The sequence below is a fragment of the Bos javanicus genome, chromosome 23 (genome assembly GCF_032452875.1).
Source record: "Bos javanicus breed banteng chromosome 23, ARS-OSU_banteng_1.0, whole genome shotgun sequence".
Classification (NCBI taxonomy): domain Eukaryota; kingdom Metazoa; phylum Chordata; class Mammalia; order Artiodactyla; family Bovidae; genus Bos; species Bos javanicus.
The window spans coordinates 16,639,692-16,654,979 of record NC_083890.1 but is presented as its reverse complement, the minus strand read 5'-3'; the positions used below and the strand labels follow the sequence as shown (position 1 = coordinate 16,654,979).

Here is a 15,288-nt window from a genome sequence, read left to right as displayed (position 1 = left end):
GCACTTCGGCGTCTGGTGTGCGTTGGATTCGGCCATTCTTCGCAGCTCGTTCCGCTCTAAAGTGGCTCTCACTCTTTCCCCACTGCGACTCCGCCCAGTCCGAATTGAAGGAAAGAAGCCCTAAAATGAAGGGTACCTTTCTTCATCAGGGTAACGTGACACTGATTGCCTACGCAAAATTGGAGAGAGCTCCCAGGAGTCCTCGAGGGCCTGTTTCCTAGAGGAGGCTTGAGGAGGATCAAAGGGGAAGCCTGGCAGGAAGGGACCGGGGTGAAATGAGATGAGAATCCAGGATCTGTTCCAGCTTTGGGAATAGGATCCCCGTTCCTACTGCATCTGTCCTAGGGTTGGGGAACCAGCTAGACACGAGCACTTGAGAAGGTGGTGGACATGCTACCTCATTCTTGAGCGTCTCGGGAAATACATCCCTTACTCCCGCTAAGCCAGCGTCCTAAAGGATAAGATCAGTTCCTGTCCTCAAGGAGTTCACAGTCCGGTGAAGTGCACAGCCCTGTATAAACCTATGATTAAGGTACAATGTAATAAATTACACCAAACTAGTAGTGTCTGGAATCAAGATTGCTGGGAGAAATATCAATAACCTCAGATATGCAGATGACACCACCCTTATGGCAGAAAATGAAGAGGAACTAAAAAGCCTCTTGATGAAAGTGAAAGTGGAGAGTGAAAAAGTTGGCTTAAAGCTCAACATTCAGAAAACGAAGATCATGGCATCCGGTCCCATCACTTCATGGGAAATAGATGGGGAAACAGTGGAAACAGTGTCAGACTTTATTTTCTGGGCTCCAAAATCACTGCAGATGGTGACTGCAGCCATGAAATTAAAAGACGCTTACTCCTTGGAAGGAAAGTTATGACCAACCTAGATAGCATATTCAAAAGCAGAGACATTACTTTGCCAACAAAGGTCCGTCTAGTCAAGGCTATGGTTTTTCCTGTGGTCATGTATGGATGTGAGAGTTGGACTGTGAAGAAGGCTGAGCGCCAAAGAATTGATGCTTTTGAACTGTGGTGTTGGAGAAGACTCTTGAGAGTCCCTTGGACTGCACGGAGATCCAACCAGTCCATTCTGAAGGAGATCAGCCCTGGGATTTCTTTGGAGAGAATGATGCTAAAGCTGAAACTCCAGTACTTTGGCCACCTCATGCGAAGAGTTGACTCATTGGAAAAGACTCTGATGCTGGGAGGGATTGGGGGCAAGAGGAGAAGGGGACGACAGAGGATGAGATGGCTGGATGGCATCACTGACTCGATGGACGTGAGTCTGAGTGAACTCCGGGAGTTGGTGATGGACAGGGAGGCCTGATGTGCTGCGATTCATGGGGTCTCAAAGAGTCAGACACAACTGAGCGACTGATCTGATCTGATCTGAGAAGTGTCTGGAGGAACGTTTCAGAAGGTCAACTTCCAGCAGCAAGTTGACTACATGAAGACACTGAGGAAGGCTCAAGAATAAGCCTGTGGTCCTTGCCCAGGAGAGCAGTGTTATAAGGCAGTATAGGTATAGAGAAGAAATGACAACATTGGGAAACGTGTAGAACTAACAGGATTTGGTGAGTAATCCGATTGCAAAGAGAGTGGTAAAGGAAAAGGAAGAGCTCAGGATGACTTCTGAAAGCCATCGGAGATGTGAGAGGAAACTGTGTGTCATAATGACAAAGGAAGTATAAGAGGATTGGTCAGTAATGTCAAATTCTAGAAAAAAGCTGATCAAGATCGAATAGCATAAAAAAAAAAAAAAAGATTGAATAGCATCAGGGCTTCTCTGTGGTTAAAAATCCACCTGCCAATGCAGGGGACACAAGTGCAATCCCTGGTCTGAGAAGATTCCACATGCCACGGGGCAACTAAGCCCACAACTACTGAGCCCACACTAACGCCGGTGAGCTGCAACTATTGAAACCCACACCCTAGAGCCCATGCTCCACAGCTCCACAGCAAGAGAAGCCACCTCAATAAGCCTGCACACTCTCGACCAGCGAGTACCCCCTACTTGCTGCAACTAGAGAAAACCCACACAGCAACAACTCAGCACAGCCAAAGATAAATAAATAAAATTATTTTTAAAAAGGTTACAGATGATCTTTGCAGGAAAGTTTCAAAAGAATGGAAGGAAGGTATAGTGGGTTAAAGAATGAGCAAGAGATATGGAAGTAAAGGCAACAAATCTAGGCTGCTAGCTGTCTTACAGAAGTAATTACTTTCATTGACTAATGATGATTTCAAGGTAATGCAGAGTGGACGACATGCTAACCATTATTTGCTCAAGGAAACACTTAAGAGAAAAGCACGTTTATCTGTGAATAGATATTTGCATCTATATGGATGCCAACCCGGGCAGGATACCAGATATACTTACCCATTTGCAAGACCTCAAGGAACACCATAGCTTAACTTATTCTGTGTAAAGGAGGCATATTCTCTTTGGAATCACTCCACCATCCTCTCAGTCCTTGGGTCTTCTGAGAGACGGGGGACAGAGCCACATAACAGTTTCAAAGTGAAGTCACTCAATTGTGTCACTCTTTGCGACCCCATGGACTGTAGCCTGCCAGGTTCCACCGGTCCATGGGATTTTCCAGACAAGAATACTGGAGTGAGTTGCCATTTCCTTTCTCCAGGGGATCTTCCTGATTCAGGGATCAAAGCTGGGTCTCCCGCATTACAGGGACTCTTTACTGTCTGAGCTGCCAGGAAAACTGCTAAGAAAGTGTGAAAGTGTTAGTCACTCAGTCATGTCCGACTCTATGCGACCCCATGAACTGTAGCCTGCCAGGCTCCTCTGTCCGTGAAATGGGAACTTTATCCTTGTGAATTCAGGTACCTAGTACATTCTTGAAAGTGAAAGTCATTTAGTTTAGTCCAAATCTTTGCGGCTCCATAGACTATACAGTCCATGGAATTCTCCAGGCCAGAATACTGGAGTGGGCAGCCTTTCCCTTCTCCAGGGGATCTTCCCAACTCAGGGATCAAACCCAGGTCTCCCACATTGCAGGTGGATTCTTTACCAGCTGAGCCACAAGGGAAGCCCAAGAATACTGAGTGAGTAGCCTGTCCCTTCTCCAGTGGATCTTCCCGACCCAGGAATCAAACTGGGGTCTCCTGCATTGCAGGTGGATTCTTTACCAACTGAGCTTTCAGGGAAGCATGCTGCTTTAAAGAGGTACAACTTGGCAATTTCAGGTTTAGGACTAGAGGTACCTCCTGAAACTATAATAAAACATTAAGTATATATATTTTTTCTTGTCTTTCTAGGGATAGAAATACCTTACAATATGTAAATCTTATATTAACCTCTCAGATTTTCAGGAAATTTTCAGGAATGCAAAATGTACAAAGTAGAAGACTGCCTCAAGATGAAGGAAAGGAGAAAGTTGGGCAGAGAAGGCAAGGAAGAGAATGCAAGGTCCAGAAAGAGGAGATTGCCACCAACCAATCCACTGATTCTTTTTAGTTTTCGGTCACACTGAGCAGCATGTGTGATCTTAGTTTCCTGGCCAGGGATCAAACCTGTGACTCCTGCAATGGAAGCACTCAGTCCTAACCCCTGGACCACCAGGGAATCCCCCAATCCATTGATTCTAAGTGCAAGTATACTGTTAATAACTGGGAGTGTGGCCAGCTAGTGTCCAGGTGTCTATACAGAGCAGTGGAGGTGGGGACAAGGAAGGACTGTTAAGTAACACAGATGGGAAACAAGCTGTTGGTCTGGTACTCAATGAGTGAAGCCTTGAATCTCTCTCTTCTGCCTGCTCTGCTGTTCATTCCTCTCCAGGGTGGAAATGGGAATGGATCTCCAGTCTACAAGGATTGGGAGGAGAGAACATCTAGTTTTGGAGAGATGAGAAAGGGAAGCTGCTTTGTCTTTGTTTCAAGCTTGGTGGGAACAGAATGAACAGGACAATAAGCAGGACAAGAAACACTGGAACGTGGGTTTTGTGTAGAATGTGTTGGAATAGGTGTGGCAGCACCAACCACTACAGGGCTACATGAATCACTTGCAGTAATTCAGCCAGCAGCCGCTCCACATCCAAATGCCTGTCTGAGACATATAACCCTACCACTCCCTCCTGCAACCTTCCCGCAAGCCTCCAAACCTCAGTGCCTACAGTTCCACGAGTGGACACCTTCCTAAACACTACACCCACAGCTCCCAGCAGTGGGCCAAGTTTGGTCCAGGCCACAATGATTGTTCACTGATCATTCAATAAACTGTTGAGGATATGCCCGTGGGGAGGTTAGTTGACAGACGTTACTCCCCAGGCAGGCGCGGAAGGTAAACCCCTGTACACACGTCTCACAAGCGGTGTGCATGGACTACCCGACCACAGTGACTGTGTTACTGCCACCGAGGCACCTTTCCGATCTATCCAAGGCGCAGCTCACCCTCCTGGAGCACGCCCTTGCACCCGACGCCCCGCCCACTTCCCTAGGACTGCCCCTGCCGGAAGCGGAAGTGGCGTGTGAGCCGCTGGGACGTCTAGCTCTCCGGCTCAGGAAGGCGCCCTTCTTCGCTGTGCTCTTTGGTCGCCTGTCACCATGGCGCTGGCAGTCTTGCGAGTCCTGGAGCCCTTCCCGACCGAGACACCCGCTTTGGCGGTGCTGCTGCCGCCCGGGGGCCCGTGGCCTGCGGCAGGGCTGGGCCTAGTGCTGGCGCTGAGGCCTGCAGGGGAGAGCCCGGCAGGGCCGGCGCTGCTGGTGGCCGCCGTGGAGGGACCCGGCGCGGGCACCGAAGAGCAGGGCCCGGGGCCCCCGCAGCTGCTGGTTAGCCGCGCGCTGCTGCAGCTCCTGGCTCTGGGCTCCGGGGCGTGGGTGCGGGCGCGGCCGGTGCGGCGGCCACCGTCGCTGGGCTGGGCGCTGCTTGGCACTTCATCTGGGCCCGGACTCGGACCGAGAGTCGGGCCGTTGCTGGTGAGGCGCGGAGAGACCCTGCCCGTGCCCGGACCGCGGGTGCTGGAGACGCGGCCGGCGTTGCAAGGGTTGCTGGGTCCAGGGACGCGGCTAGCTGTGACTGAGCTCCGTGGGCGGGCTAAACTGGGTCCAGAGGCTGAGAACAGCAGCCGGCTCCCTCTCCCGCCGGTGGTGTCCTCCTTCGCGGCCTCTGGCACAGTCCGGCGACTAAGGGGCGTTCTGGGAGGGACTGGAGATGCACTGGGGGTGAGCCGGAGCTGTCTCCGCAGCCTCAGCCTCTTCCAGGGCGAATGGGTGTGGGTGACCCGGGCTGGAGAGTCATCGAACACTTCTCAGCCACATCTGGCCACAGTCCAAGTTCTAGAGCCTCGCTGGAACCTCTCTGAAAGACTGGGACCCGGCTCTGGGCAGCCGGGAGAGCCTCTCGCTGACGGACTGGCCCTCGTGCCTGCCACTCTGGCTTTTAATCTCGGCTGTGATCCCCTGGACGTGGGAGAGCTCAAAATCCAGGTAGGATACAGGACTGAGATCAGGAATGCTTCTTCCTCTTTATCTCTTCTTTGCCTTAACTAAATTGGAAGATGAGAGCTGTAAAATTCGGATCCTTTACTCCTTAGAGCTTGGACTTTTCCCTTAACACCTCTTAGCCTTATTTATCCATTCTCTACAATTAAAACATGTTGGTGCATGGGAAGGGCTTTCACTATTCAGGTGAAAGGTGAGAATTACAGCCAAATTACCATGTGTAGTAATCTACTGAATCTAATCAGTTATTTGTCAAATTGTTGCAATGTATCCAGTATTGTGGGCTTACCAAGTAGGTGGAAATCCACCTGCCAATGCAGGAGGCGTGGGTTTGATCCCTGGGTCAGGAAGATCCCTTGGAGGAGGAAATGGCTACCCACTGCAGTATTCTTGCTTGTAAAATCCAATGGACAGAGGAGCCTGGTGGAAGTTGGACATGACTGAGAACGCACGCACACACATCCAGTATTGTATTGGGTAGTATGGAAGATCGTACTCCCATCTTTTGCTCACGCTGTCCTTGACTTCACGTTCCTTCCTATTCTGTTAACCTCCTCCTCCTTCAAGGCCCTTCTACAAATGCCACCTGCTTCTTCAGTTCAGTTCAGTCGCTCAGTCGTGTCCGACTCTTTTCGACCCCATGAATTGCAGCACCCCAGGCCTCCCTGTCCATCACCAACTCCCGGAGTTCACCCAAACCCATGTCCATCGAGTCAGTGATGCCATCCAGCCATCTCATCCTCTGTCGTCCCCTTCTGCCCCCAATCCCTCCCAGCATCAGAGTCTTTTCCAATGAGTCAACTCTTTGCATGAGGTGGCCAAAGTATTGGAGTTTGAGCTTTAGCATCAATCCTTCCAATGAACACCCAGGACTGATCTTTAGAATCGACTGGTTGGATCTCCTTGCAGTCCAAGGGACTCTCAAGAGTCTTCTCCAGTACCACAGTTCAAAAGCGTCAATTCTTCGGCGCTCAGCTTTCTTCACAGTCCAACTCTCACATCCATACATGACCACTGGAAAAACCACAGCCTTGACTAGACGGACCTTTGTTGGCAAAGTAATGTCTCTGCTTTTGAGTATGCTATCAGGTTGGTCATAACTTTCCTTCCAAGGAGTAAGCGTCTTTTAATTTCATGGCTGCAGTTACCATCTGCAGTGATTTTGGAGCCCCAAAAAATAAAGCCTGACACTGTTTCTTAAAGCCTTGCAAAATCTCACACCACAAATTTAACATTACTTTTTCCTATAGCATTTTCTATCTTTCTGAGAGCTTTTATTTTATAGTTTTGTTATGATCATATACTCTCATTCTCAATTGTATATTGTTCTTGAAGGGACAGGTTTTTATTATCCTTAGTGCTTGGTGTTTAATTTTAATATTAGATTAAATACATCCAAGAGGAGTTTTTGCTTTCTACCTTTAAGGAACTTACTTCAAAAAGAAAATTGTGTTCAGGGGGACAAATATAGTCTACTGTTTAATTAAGCACCTGGATGTATGATTTAGGCCCACACTGACCAGTACAAAAGCTGCTAGCCCCTGGGTGGTTCTTTAAATCAACTGAAAGTAAGTAAAGTAAAAAATTCAGTTATTTGATTGCTTTAGTCACATGTTGAGTGTTCAGTAGCCACATGTAAATATAGAGTTTTTCTATCACTGTAGAAAGTTATATTAGGTAATGCTGCCATAGACAGTTAGTGCTGTGGGATGTCAAGAAGAAATAAAAGATATGCGTGAATGGGAGTCAGGTGTGGCTTTCCTTCTAAATGGAGGAAAAATACTGGAGCACTCAGGCAGGAGCTCATTCACCTGACCCAGCCCTTTCAGCTTCAGTGAGATCATGTCCTTTAACTGGAGCCTGAATTCAGTGTCCTCACTACTGTCCAATTAATGTTCCCAGTGGCTGCCTGGTGTCACTCAAATGACTTGTGGGAGTTAAATGTCTTTACCATTTCACTGGCTCGGGGCCAGTATAAAGGTGTCACAGAATGGTTATCATCACTGGTGAACTCTTTGGAGCTAGAGTCAGGAAAGTCAGAGTCAGAAGTCTCTTCCGGGTGCCCATTAGAAGGAGAGGTTTCTGTTTTCTAAAGAAGATGTAGGTCTTCAGCTCTACTTTCTTAGGTCTCCCGTCCCACAGCCCTTGTGGTTATGGAAAGGATAAAGGATGGAAGTGTTGGTTGCTAAGAGACTGGGCAGAGCCTGAGTCCCTGGGAGAAGGTTCTAAGGTGGTGGTTATTTCTCTCATAGAGGTATTTGGAGGGCTCCAGCACCCCTGAAGACAAAGGAAGCTGCTCAGTGCTGCCTGGGCCTCCGTTTGCCAAAGAGTTACACATCGAAATTGTGTCGTCTCCTCACTACAGCACTAATGGAAACTATGACCATGTCCTTTACCGGCATTTTCAGACACCCAGGTTAGCCGCTTCCCCCTTGCAGGAGGGTAGCACACCACCCTCAGTGAACTCCTCTTATCCCAGGCCTGAGATTCAGATACCAGAAAGCCTCTGATTCTAAAAAGCCACAGTATGGTGGCTAGAAGCCTCCTGGTGTGTCAGATAGACAAGAGAAATCTGGGCCAGGAGGGTAAATCCAGACATTCTAGATTGAGAAACCACTTTGATTTGAGGAGGCCCCCCAAAAGCCAGGATCCTGCTTTGCCCCTCTCTCTGGACTCTGATGCCCTCTCTGCCGTATCCCAAAGCTCTTACTAGGTCAGGTTTGTTCTCTGGACAACTGCTTGGGATCTCTGGGTGGGCAGTAGACCCCCGAGAAACAGTCTGCAGGTTGAGGGGGTGGGGCATGCGGGGATATGTCAGGCGCCTGCTATTAACTCCCACTGTGAGCTGACCAGGGCTACCGCTGTGTTACAGGGCAGTCCAGGAAGGGGATGTCCTGTGTGTGCCAACAGTTGGGCAAGTAGAGATCCTGGAAGCAAGCCCAGAGAAACTGCCCAGGTATGGAGCTGCCTTCTCTCCTGCAGCTGGGATTCTTAACCTGCGTGCAGGAGTCCTCAAGTTGAATGGAATAATTCTGTGCATAAGAGCATTTTGTTGTTGTCATGCATGTTTTTCGGGAGAGAAGGTACCTATTCTCATGTTCTCAAATAGGCGTGTGACTGAAAAGAGAATTAAGAGCCACTGCCTGCTGGCTTTTGGGAGGTGTTTATCCTCAAATTGATTGGTGGTCCTAGGTATAGTAAAGCACTAAGAATGGTTCAATGGCCTAGTCCAAGGTGGGATTCCTCACTTTCTTCTTTTTTTTTTGGCTGCACCTCGTGGCATGAGGAACTCCCCCAACCAGGAATTGAACTCACAGCCCCTGCAGTGGAAGCTCAGAGTTTAAACCACTGAATCTCCAAGGAAGTCCTCCCTGCTTTCCATTCTTTTTAAAATAAGTTTTTATTTGTTTATTTACTTATTTTATGTTTTGGCTGTGCTCGGTCTTCATTACTGTGTGGACTTTTCTCGAGTTGCAGAAAGCGGGGGCTGCTCTCAAGTTGTGGTGACTGCTCACTGCAGTGGCTTCTCTTGCTGCAGAGCACACGCGCTGGGGCACGTAGACTTCAGTAGTTGTGGCTCCCCAGCTCTGGAGCACGGGCTCAATAGTTGTGGCACACGGCCTTAGCTGCCCCACGGCATATGGGATCTTCCCTCGCCAGGGATCAGATGCGTGTCTCCCGCATTGGCAGGTGGATTGTTTACCACTGAGCCATCAGGGAAGCCCTGCTTTCCATTCTCAACCAATGTTGTTTGGGCCACACCTCCCGTACACTGAGCCAGAGGAGCCCCAGTACCATCATGATTTCTGCTCTAGTGGATGGAATGTGGACACGCTGCTTTTCAGTCTTGTCTCCCAAGACAGGAGAGGAAGAGATTTGCCTTTGAGAGACCTGCTGTCTTTCCTTATCCTCAACAGAGAGTGAGAAAGAGAGTGTAACTGAGCCAGGGACCCAAAACAAGGAGGCCAACCTTTCCTCCTGTTGATTCTTACTGCAGAGACTGCATATGAAATGGTAAGGCAGGGACTTCCCATGGTTAAGACTGCACTCCCAATGCAGGGGGAGCAGGTTCAATCCCTGATGGGGGAACTAAGATCCCACATACCACATGGCGCAGCCAAAAAAAAATTCAGAATTCAGAGACTGCTTGGCTTTATGTGAAGGGGGAAAATGTGTAGCTTCCTACCCCCAGATGGATTTCCTATAAGGCTTTATTAGAAGAAGAAGACACTAACCCAACTTGCCAGGAAATCCCAGTGAGGTGGTGGGACCACCCTGCAGAAACTTGGGCACAGGAGCCATCATGCCCAGGGTCTCAGGCCGAGCCAGCCTGGGTCCTCTACTAAGAGAGCAGTGCCTTGTTTGGAGTACCTAATTCAGCTTTGGTCAACATTCAGAGCTTGGTTCTGGCCAGTGCTCAGTCTCTCCAGTTTCAGGGCTGTGGTACCCAGAGGAGGGGCCTGTGGTACCATGTGTAATTCCATTTGGTGCTCCAGGGTGCTGCTTTGAGCTTTCCCATCAAATTTACAACGAGCCTGGTGGAGAATGCCCAGCTGCTCTCCATCACTTTCAACTTCTGTTTTCCATCTTGTGTGTGTGTGTGCTCAGTCGTGTCCAGCTCTTGGTGACCTGTGGACTGTAGCCCACCAGGCTCCTTTGTCCATGGAATTTTCCAGGCAAGAATACTGGAGTAGGTTTCCATTTCCTGCTCCAGGGGATTTCCTGACCCAAGGATTGAACCCATGTCTCTTGCATCTCCTGCATTGGCTTGCAAATTCTTCATACCGCTCTGCCACCACCTCTATCTTAAATAGAGCAACTGTCTATGAGCTAGCTCTCTGTAGGAAAGCTGCAGAATGCCCACCTTTTGTACTTTTAAAGGAAAACAGGCACTCGACCCTCCTGAGACAGACCAGCAAGCCAGTCCTGTTCCTGGACCTCTACTATACCAGCACCTTGGAGACCTGCCTCCCTCCTCTGGGTGCTGAGCATGTAGTTCTTACCTCTGGGTAGGTTTGGAAAAGCAGGGCCGAGCGGGCAGATGGGTCCAAGGACAGAGATGAGCGCTGTACCCTACTCCCTGGACTTGGTAAGAGGCTCCCTGGATGGAGGCTCCCCTGATCCCTGGCACAGAAGTCCACTGGCAGTGGTGCAGCTGGTCCATGCTCCCCCTGCTCCACCTCCCACACCGGCCTGGGGCAGGGATCGAGCTCCACTGTCTGGCTCTCAGGAACGCAACCCCATGTTCCCCAGCAGTGTCCAGATATGTTCCAGAGGTCTGGCCAACCTCAATGAGGTGGCCCATCCAGTCTCCATGGATGGAGAGTAGGGGTGGAAGGGGGCTTGTGAGGGGAGAGGTGGGCGTGTCTCCCTCCCCCTTCCCTGCCCCAGGGCTCTTCCTCCTTGGATTCCATTGGCTGCCAGATGCATCTGACCGAGGTGGTTCAGCTTGATTGCAGTCTAGGTTGTAGACCCACCCATCACTTGTTTATGGGCTTTCCTGGTGGCTCAGACAGTAAAGAATCTGCCTGCAATGTGGGAAACCTGTGTTCGATTCCTGGGTTGGGAAGATCGCTTGGAGATGGGAATGGCAACCCACTCCAGTATTGCGGCCTGGAGAATCCCATGGGCAGAGGAGCCTGGCAAGCTACAGTCCATGGGGTCCTGAGCAGTGACCCCATGAGTTGGACACGCCTGAGCAACTAACACAATACCTATTTATAATGAACAGCAGTAGGACAGGGAATTACCTGGCGGTCCAGTGGTAAAGACTCAGTGTTTCCATTGCCAGGGCTGGGTTCAGTCCTTGGTTGGGGAACTAAAACACCACCAACCGCACAATGCAGCCAACCGAACAAACAGAAAAAACCAGTGGGACAGCTTTCCTTATGTTCCAGTTCTTTCACAGTCAGTGCCTCTGGTGGTGGTCCCAAACCTAGTATGCCTCCCCTTCCACCTGAAGGCCTTTCCACCCCCACCCCTCTCTGCTGCCAGAGGGAGCAGCTGTGTGACTGTGGGATACTAAGCAAAGGAATTTGTACCCCAGGTAGACCTGAAAGAGGCCCGGGCTCTGCCATTGCTGTGCTGCCTGAGGATTACAGACAGCAGTAGTTCCTCTCTGTATCTGGAAAACTGGACTAGTAATTGCTGTCTGCTACCCTCGCCCCGAGAAAGCAATGGCACCCGACTCCAGTACTCTTGCCTGCAAAATCCCATGGATGGAGGAGCCTGGTAGGCTGTAGTCCATGGGGTCGCGAAGAGTTGGACACAACTGAGAGACTTCCCTTTCACTTTTCACTTTCATGCATTGGAGAAGGAAATGGCAACCCACTCCAGTGTTCTTGCCTGGAGAATCCCAGGGACGGGGGAGCCCGGTAGGCTTCTGTCTATGGGGTCGCACAGAGTCGGACACGACTGAAAGCGACTTAGCAGCAGCAGCAGCAGCAGCAACCCTCACCCCGCTGGTAGGCTGAGTAAGCCTAACTCACTCTAACACTAGCCAGTGACTGCACAGCCCTGGTTATGGCTGGGAGCTTTTGAAAAATAAAAATGCCTGAGCCCTACCCCAGACCTATTAGAGCAGAATCAGGGTTAGGCTAGAGCCTCTGCAGTCTTTTTATTTTATTTTTCCCAAAGGAAGGAAAATGTTAATTGTAAAATTCAGATATAATTCACATACCATAAAATTCACACTTTTAAAGTATATAATTCAGTGGCTTTTAGTATATTCACAAGGTTGTGCCATCAACATCACTAATTCCAAAACATTTTCCTCAGCCCAGAAAAAAACCCCCACCTGCCAGCAGTCACTCCCCGTTCCCTCCTTCCCTCAGCTTCTGGCAACCACTCCTCTACTGAATGGAATCACAGTATGTGAGAGATGTTGGTTTTTTGTTTTTTTTTTAAGTTTCACAGATAATTCTAATGTACAGCCAAAACAGAGAAACATTAATCGCTGAATGTCATTATGAAGGAATCTGCTTGCGATTATATCTTATGGGTGACTAAGAGCTGAAGGACTCTTTCTTTCGAGGTTTTAGGTGGCCTTGGTGGGTACATTTTTTTTTTGGTGGGTGCATATTTGAGGGAGAGTCTGTGTTCTCAAGCCAGTGAAAACGAGCAGATGGTCACTGCTTGGTGTGGCAGTGGCTTCCATCGGAGTGAGTAGGCAGGAGAAACATACCCTAAGGTGATGTTGGTATGAGGGGTGCCAAGGACAGGCACAGCTCCTGCTCTTAAAACGTGTATGATCCCGTCAGAGAGGTAAGGAAGACCACCTGCTTTCCTTTACCACCACGTCCCCCGCTTCCTGCCCACCTCCGCCACATCTGGGGGCATTTCTTTGTACTGCTGTTCCATTTGTCCCGCAGCGGACCTCTGACTGAGACAGCGCGTTGCCCTTAAGAAGGATTGGATGTGGGCTCTGGATCTGGGGTTCATTGGGCCTCTCTCCCTACAGGTGGCAAGAGATGTTTTTTAAAGTGAAGAGAACAGTTGGGGAGGCTCCAGACGGGCAAGCCAGAGCCTACTTAGCCGACTCCGCCCATACCTCCTTGTACTTGGTGAGGCCCTGGCGGTGGGGATTGACCTGGGGAAAGGAGCAGAAAGAATTTTTGTAGAACAGACTGGTGGCTGCCAAGGGGGAAGGAGTTGGGGAAGGCATGGAGTGGGAGTTCGGGATTAGTAGATGCAGACTTTTATATACGTGTTTAACTGAATCACTATGCCGTATGGTGGAAAGTAACACCACATTGTAAATCAATAAATTAAATACTTCAATAAAGTAAATTAAAAACAACTTCTAGAAACTAAAGCTTCCTCCCACCTTTCACAGGTGGGTTCTACCCTGAGCCTGGTTCCACGGCTTCCTTCAGGGGACTCCACTCCCTGGAGCAGCTTGTCTCCTCCAGGCCTGGAGGCCTTGGTGACCGAGCTCTGTACTGCCCTGAAGCCTCGCCTCCAGCCAGGGTGAGTGAGGATGCTGCAGCCTCGGTGTGAGAGAAGGCTGCCCGGAGCATCCCCGGAGGAGCAGCAGGCCAGACAAGCAGTACCTGATGCCCTGGCCGTGGTGGGATTGGGTGGGCCTCCCTCCAACCATCAGGCCCAGGCCCCTAGCCCATGTCCTGTCCATAAGCAAATTCCCAGGCTTCTTTTTGGGAGTAACCTCTGCCCTCCAAGGTCAGCTGTGGAGGGAGACTCTCCCCCAGGGTCATTTGTCTCTGAGGCTGCCCTTCCCTTGGAGAGCCCACTAGTCATCCCGATTTTTACCACCTGGGCCCTGAAAGACAAGGTCCTCATACCGCTGGCCCATGTGTAGCCACAGACCCCTTCCTAATTCCCTCCATACAATCCAGACCAGACAGAACAGCCAAGGTTTCACTGATGACAAAAAGAAGTTAATCCCCTGGATATGTCCCAGGCCCCTGCCAGAATTCCACTGATGGTATGGGAAATATGGCCTCACCAAGTGGTGACGGCCCTGGCGGGGAGGGGTGCATCAAGGAGAGTGTCTGCTTTCTGGATCTGAGGGGGCCTGTGTCACTGGGGACTCCCTTCTGGGCAAAATAGAGGAAGCAAATGTCTGTTCTCTGGTTGCAGGGGTGCCCTGCTGACAGGGACTGGCAGTGTCCTTCTACGGGGCCCCCCGGGCAGTGGGAAGACCACCGCAGTCGCCGCAGCCTGCAGCCGCCTTGGGCTCCACTTATTGAAGGTGAGGGTCCCTGGAGAGTAGACCCCCAACTCCATCTCCTCTGCAGCCCAGATTCTCCCTCTCCTCTCTGACCACGGGGCCCACTGGGCCAGTGGATCAGGCATAGTCCCGTGATGCTGAGCTACCGAGAGATGCTCTCAAGAAGGAGCACACTCCAGGACTTCCTTGGTGGTCCAGTGGTTACGAATCTGTCTGCCAATGAAGGGGACACAGGTTTGATCCCCGATCCAGGAAGATCCCACGTGCTGCAGAGCAACTAGGCCCGTGCACCACAACCACCTAAACCCACGTGCCCTAGAGCCCGTGCCAAGAGAAGCCACCGCAATGAGTAGCCCCCACTCACTGCAAAGAAAGCCCATGCACAGCAAGGAAGGTCCAGTGCAGCCAAAAGTAAAATTAATTAAAAAGAGGATACTGCCAAGGTTTCGGTGGGCAGTCCAGGGAATGTGGTTAGGGAAAAGAAGAGTTAGGGCTTGGCCAGTGTTGCCTTCCTCCCCCATCCCCACCCTCCAAAAAGATGGCTTGCCCCTTCTGAGCCCTCCCCCCTTCTCCTGCCCTGGTCGTGCCTGCCCCTTCCCTTACTCACAGGCCCGTCGGGACCCCCTCCCCAGGTGCCCTGCTCCAGCCTCTGTGCAGACAGTAGCGGCGCTGTGGAGACAAAGCTGCAGGCTGCTTTCTCCCGGGCCCGGCGCTGCCGGCCTGTGGTTCTTTTGCTGACAGCTGTGGACCTGCTGGGCCGGGACCGTGATGGACTGGGTGAGGACGCCCGGGTGGTGGCCACGCTGCGGCACCTCCTCCTGGATGAAGACCCACTCGCCAGGTAGCATCCAGCACTGAGCGGGGAAAGTAGTGGGGCCAGCCTTCTCTCCCCGACCCTGTCAGTGGCTTTCAGACATCCCACCTGGCTACTCTCCAGGCAGCCCTGCCTGAGCTGAGGAGGTGGGCGTGCCCACAGGGAGGAGGGTGCGGACCCTGCTGTTTCTTTTTGTGCTTAGTCACTCAGTCGTGTCCAACTCTGCGACCCCATAGACTGTAGCCCACCAGGCTTCTCTGTCTATGGGATTTCCCAGGCAAGAATACTGGAATGGGTTGCCGTTCCCTTCTCCAGGGGATCTTCTCAA

The 15,288-nt window shown here is 50.9% G+C and overlaps 1 protein-coding gene across 3 annotated transcripts in view; it reads left to right on the top strand.

Annotated features, from left to right (window-relative positions):
* The first annotated feature begins 4,466 nt into the window (after nucleotides 1–4,466).
* Nucleotides 4,467–15,288, top strand: part of PEX6 (peroxisomal biogenesis factor 6) — a 351,627-nt gene continuing 340,805 nt past the window's right edge. For all 3 annotated transcript variants that reach the window (XR_009732828.1, XR_009732827.1, XM_061398228.1), the window contains exons 1-7: nucleotides 4,467–5,442; nucleotides 7,710–7,873; nucleotides 8,330–8,413; nucleotides 12,917–13,019; nucleotides 13,292–13,425; nucleotides 14,056–14,167; nucleotides 14,779–14,987. Coding sequence is in view for 1 of the 3 variants with exons in the window: in XM_061398228.1 (XP_061254212.1) it covers nucleotides 4,561–5,442; nucleotides 7,710–7,873; nucleotides 8,330–8,413; nucleotides 12,917–13,019; nucleotides 13,292–13,425; nucleotides 14,056–14,167; nucleotides 14,779–14,987 (1,688 nt within the window). In the remaining 2 variants the exon portion in view is untranslated. The remainder of the gene's footprint in view (nucleotides 5,443–7,709; nucleotides 7,874–8,329; nucleotides 8,414–12,916; nucleotides 13,020–13,291; nucleotides 13,426–14,055; nucleotides 14,168–14,778; nucleotides 14,988–15,288) is intronic.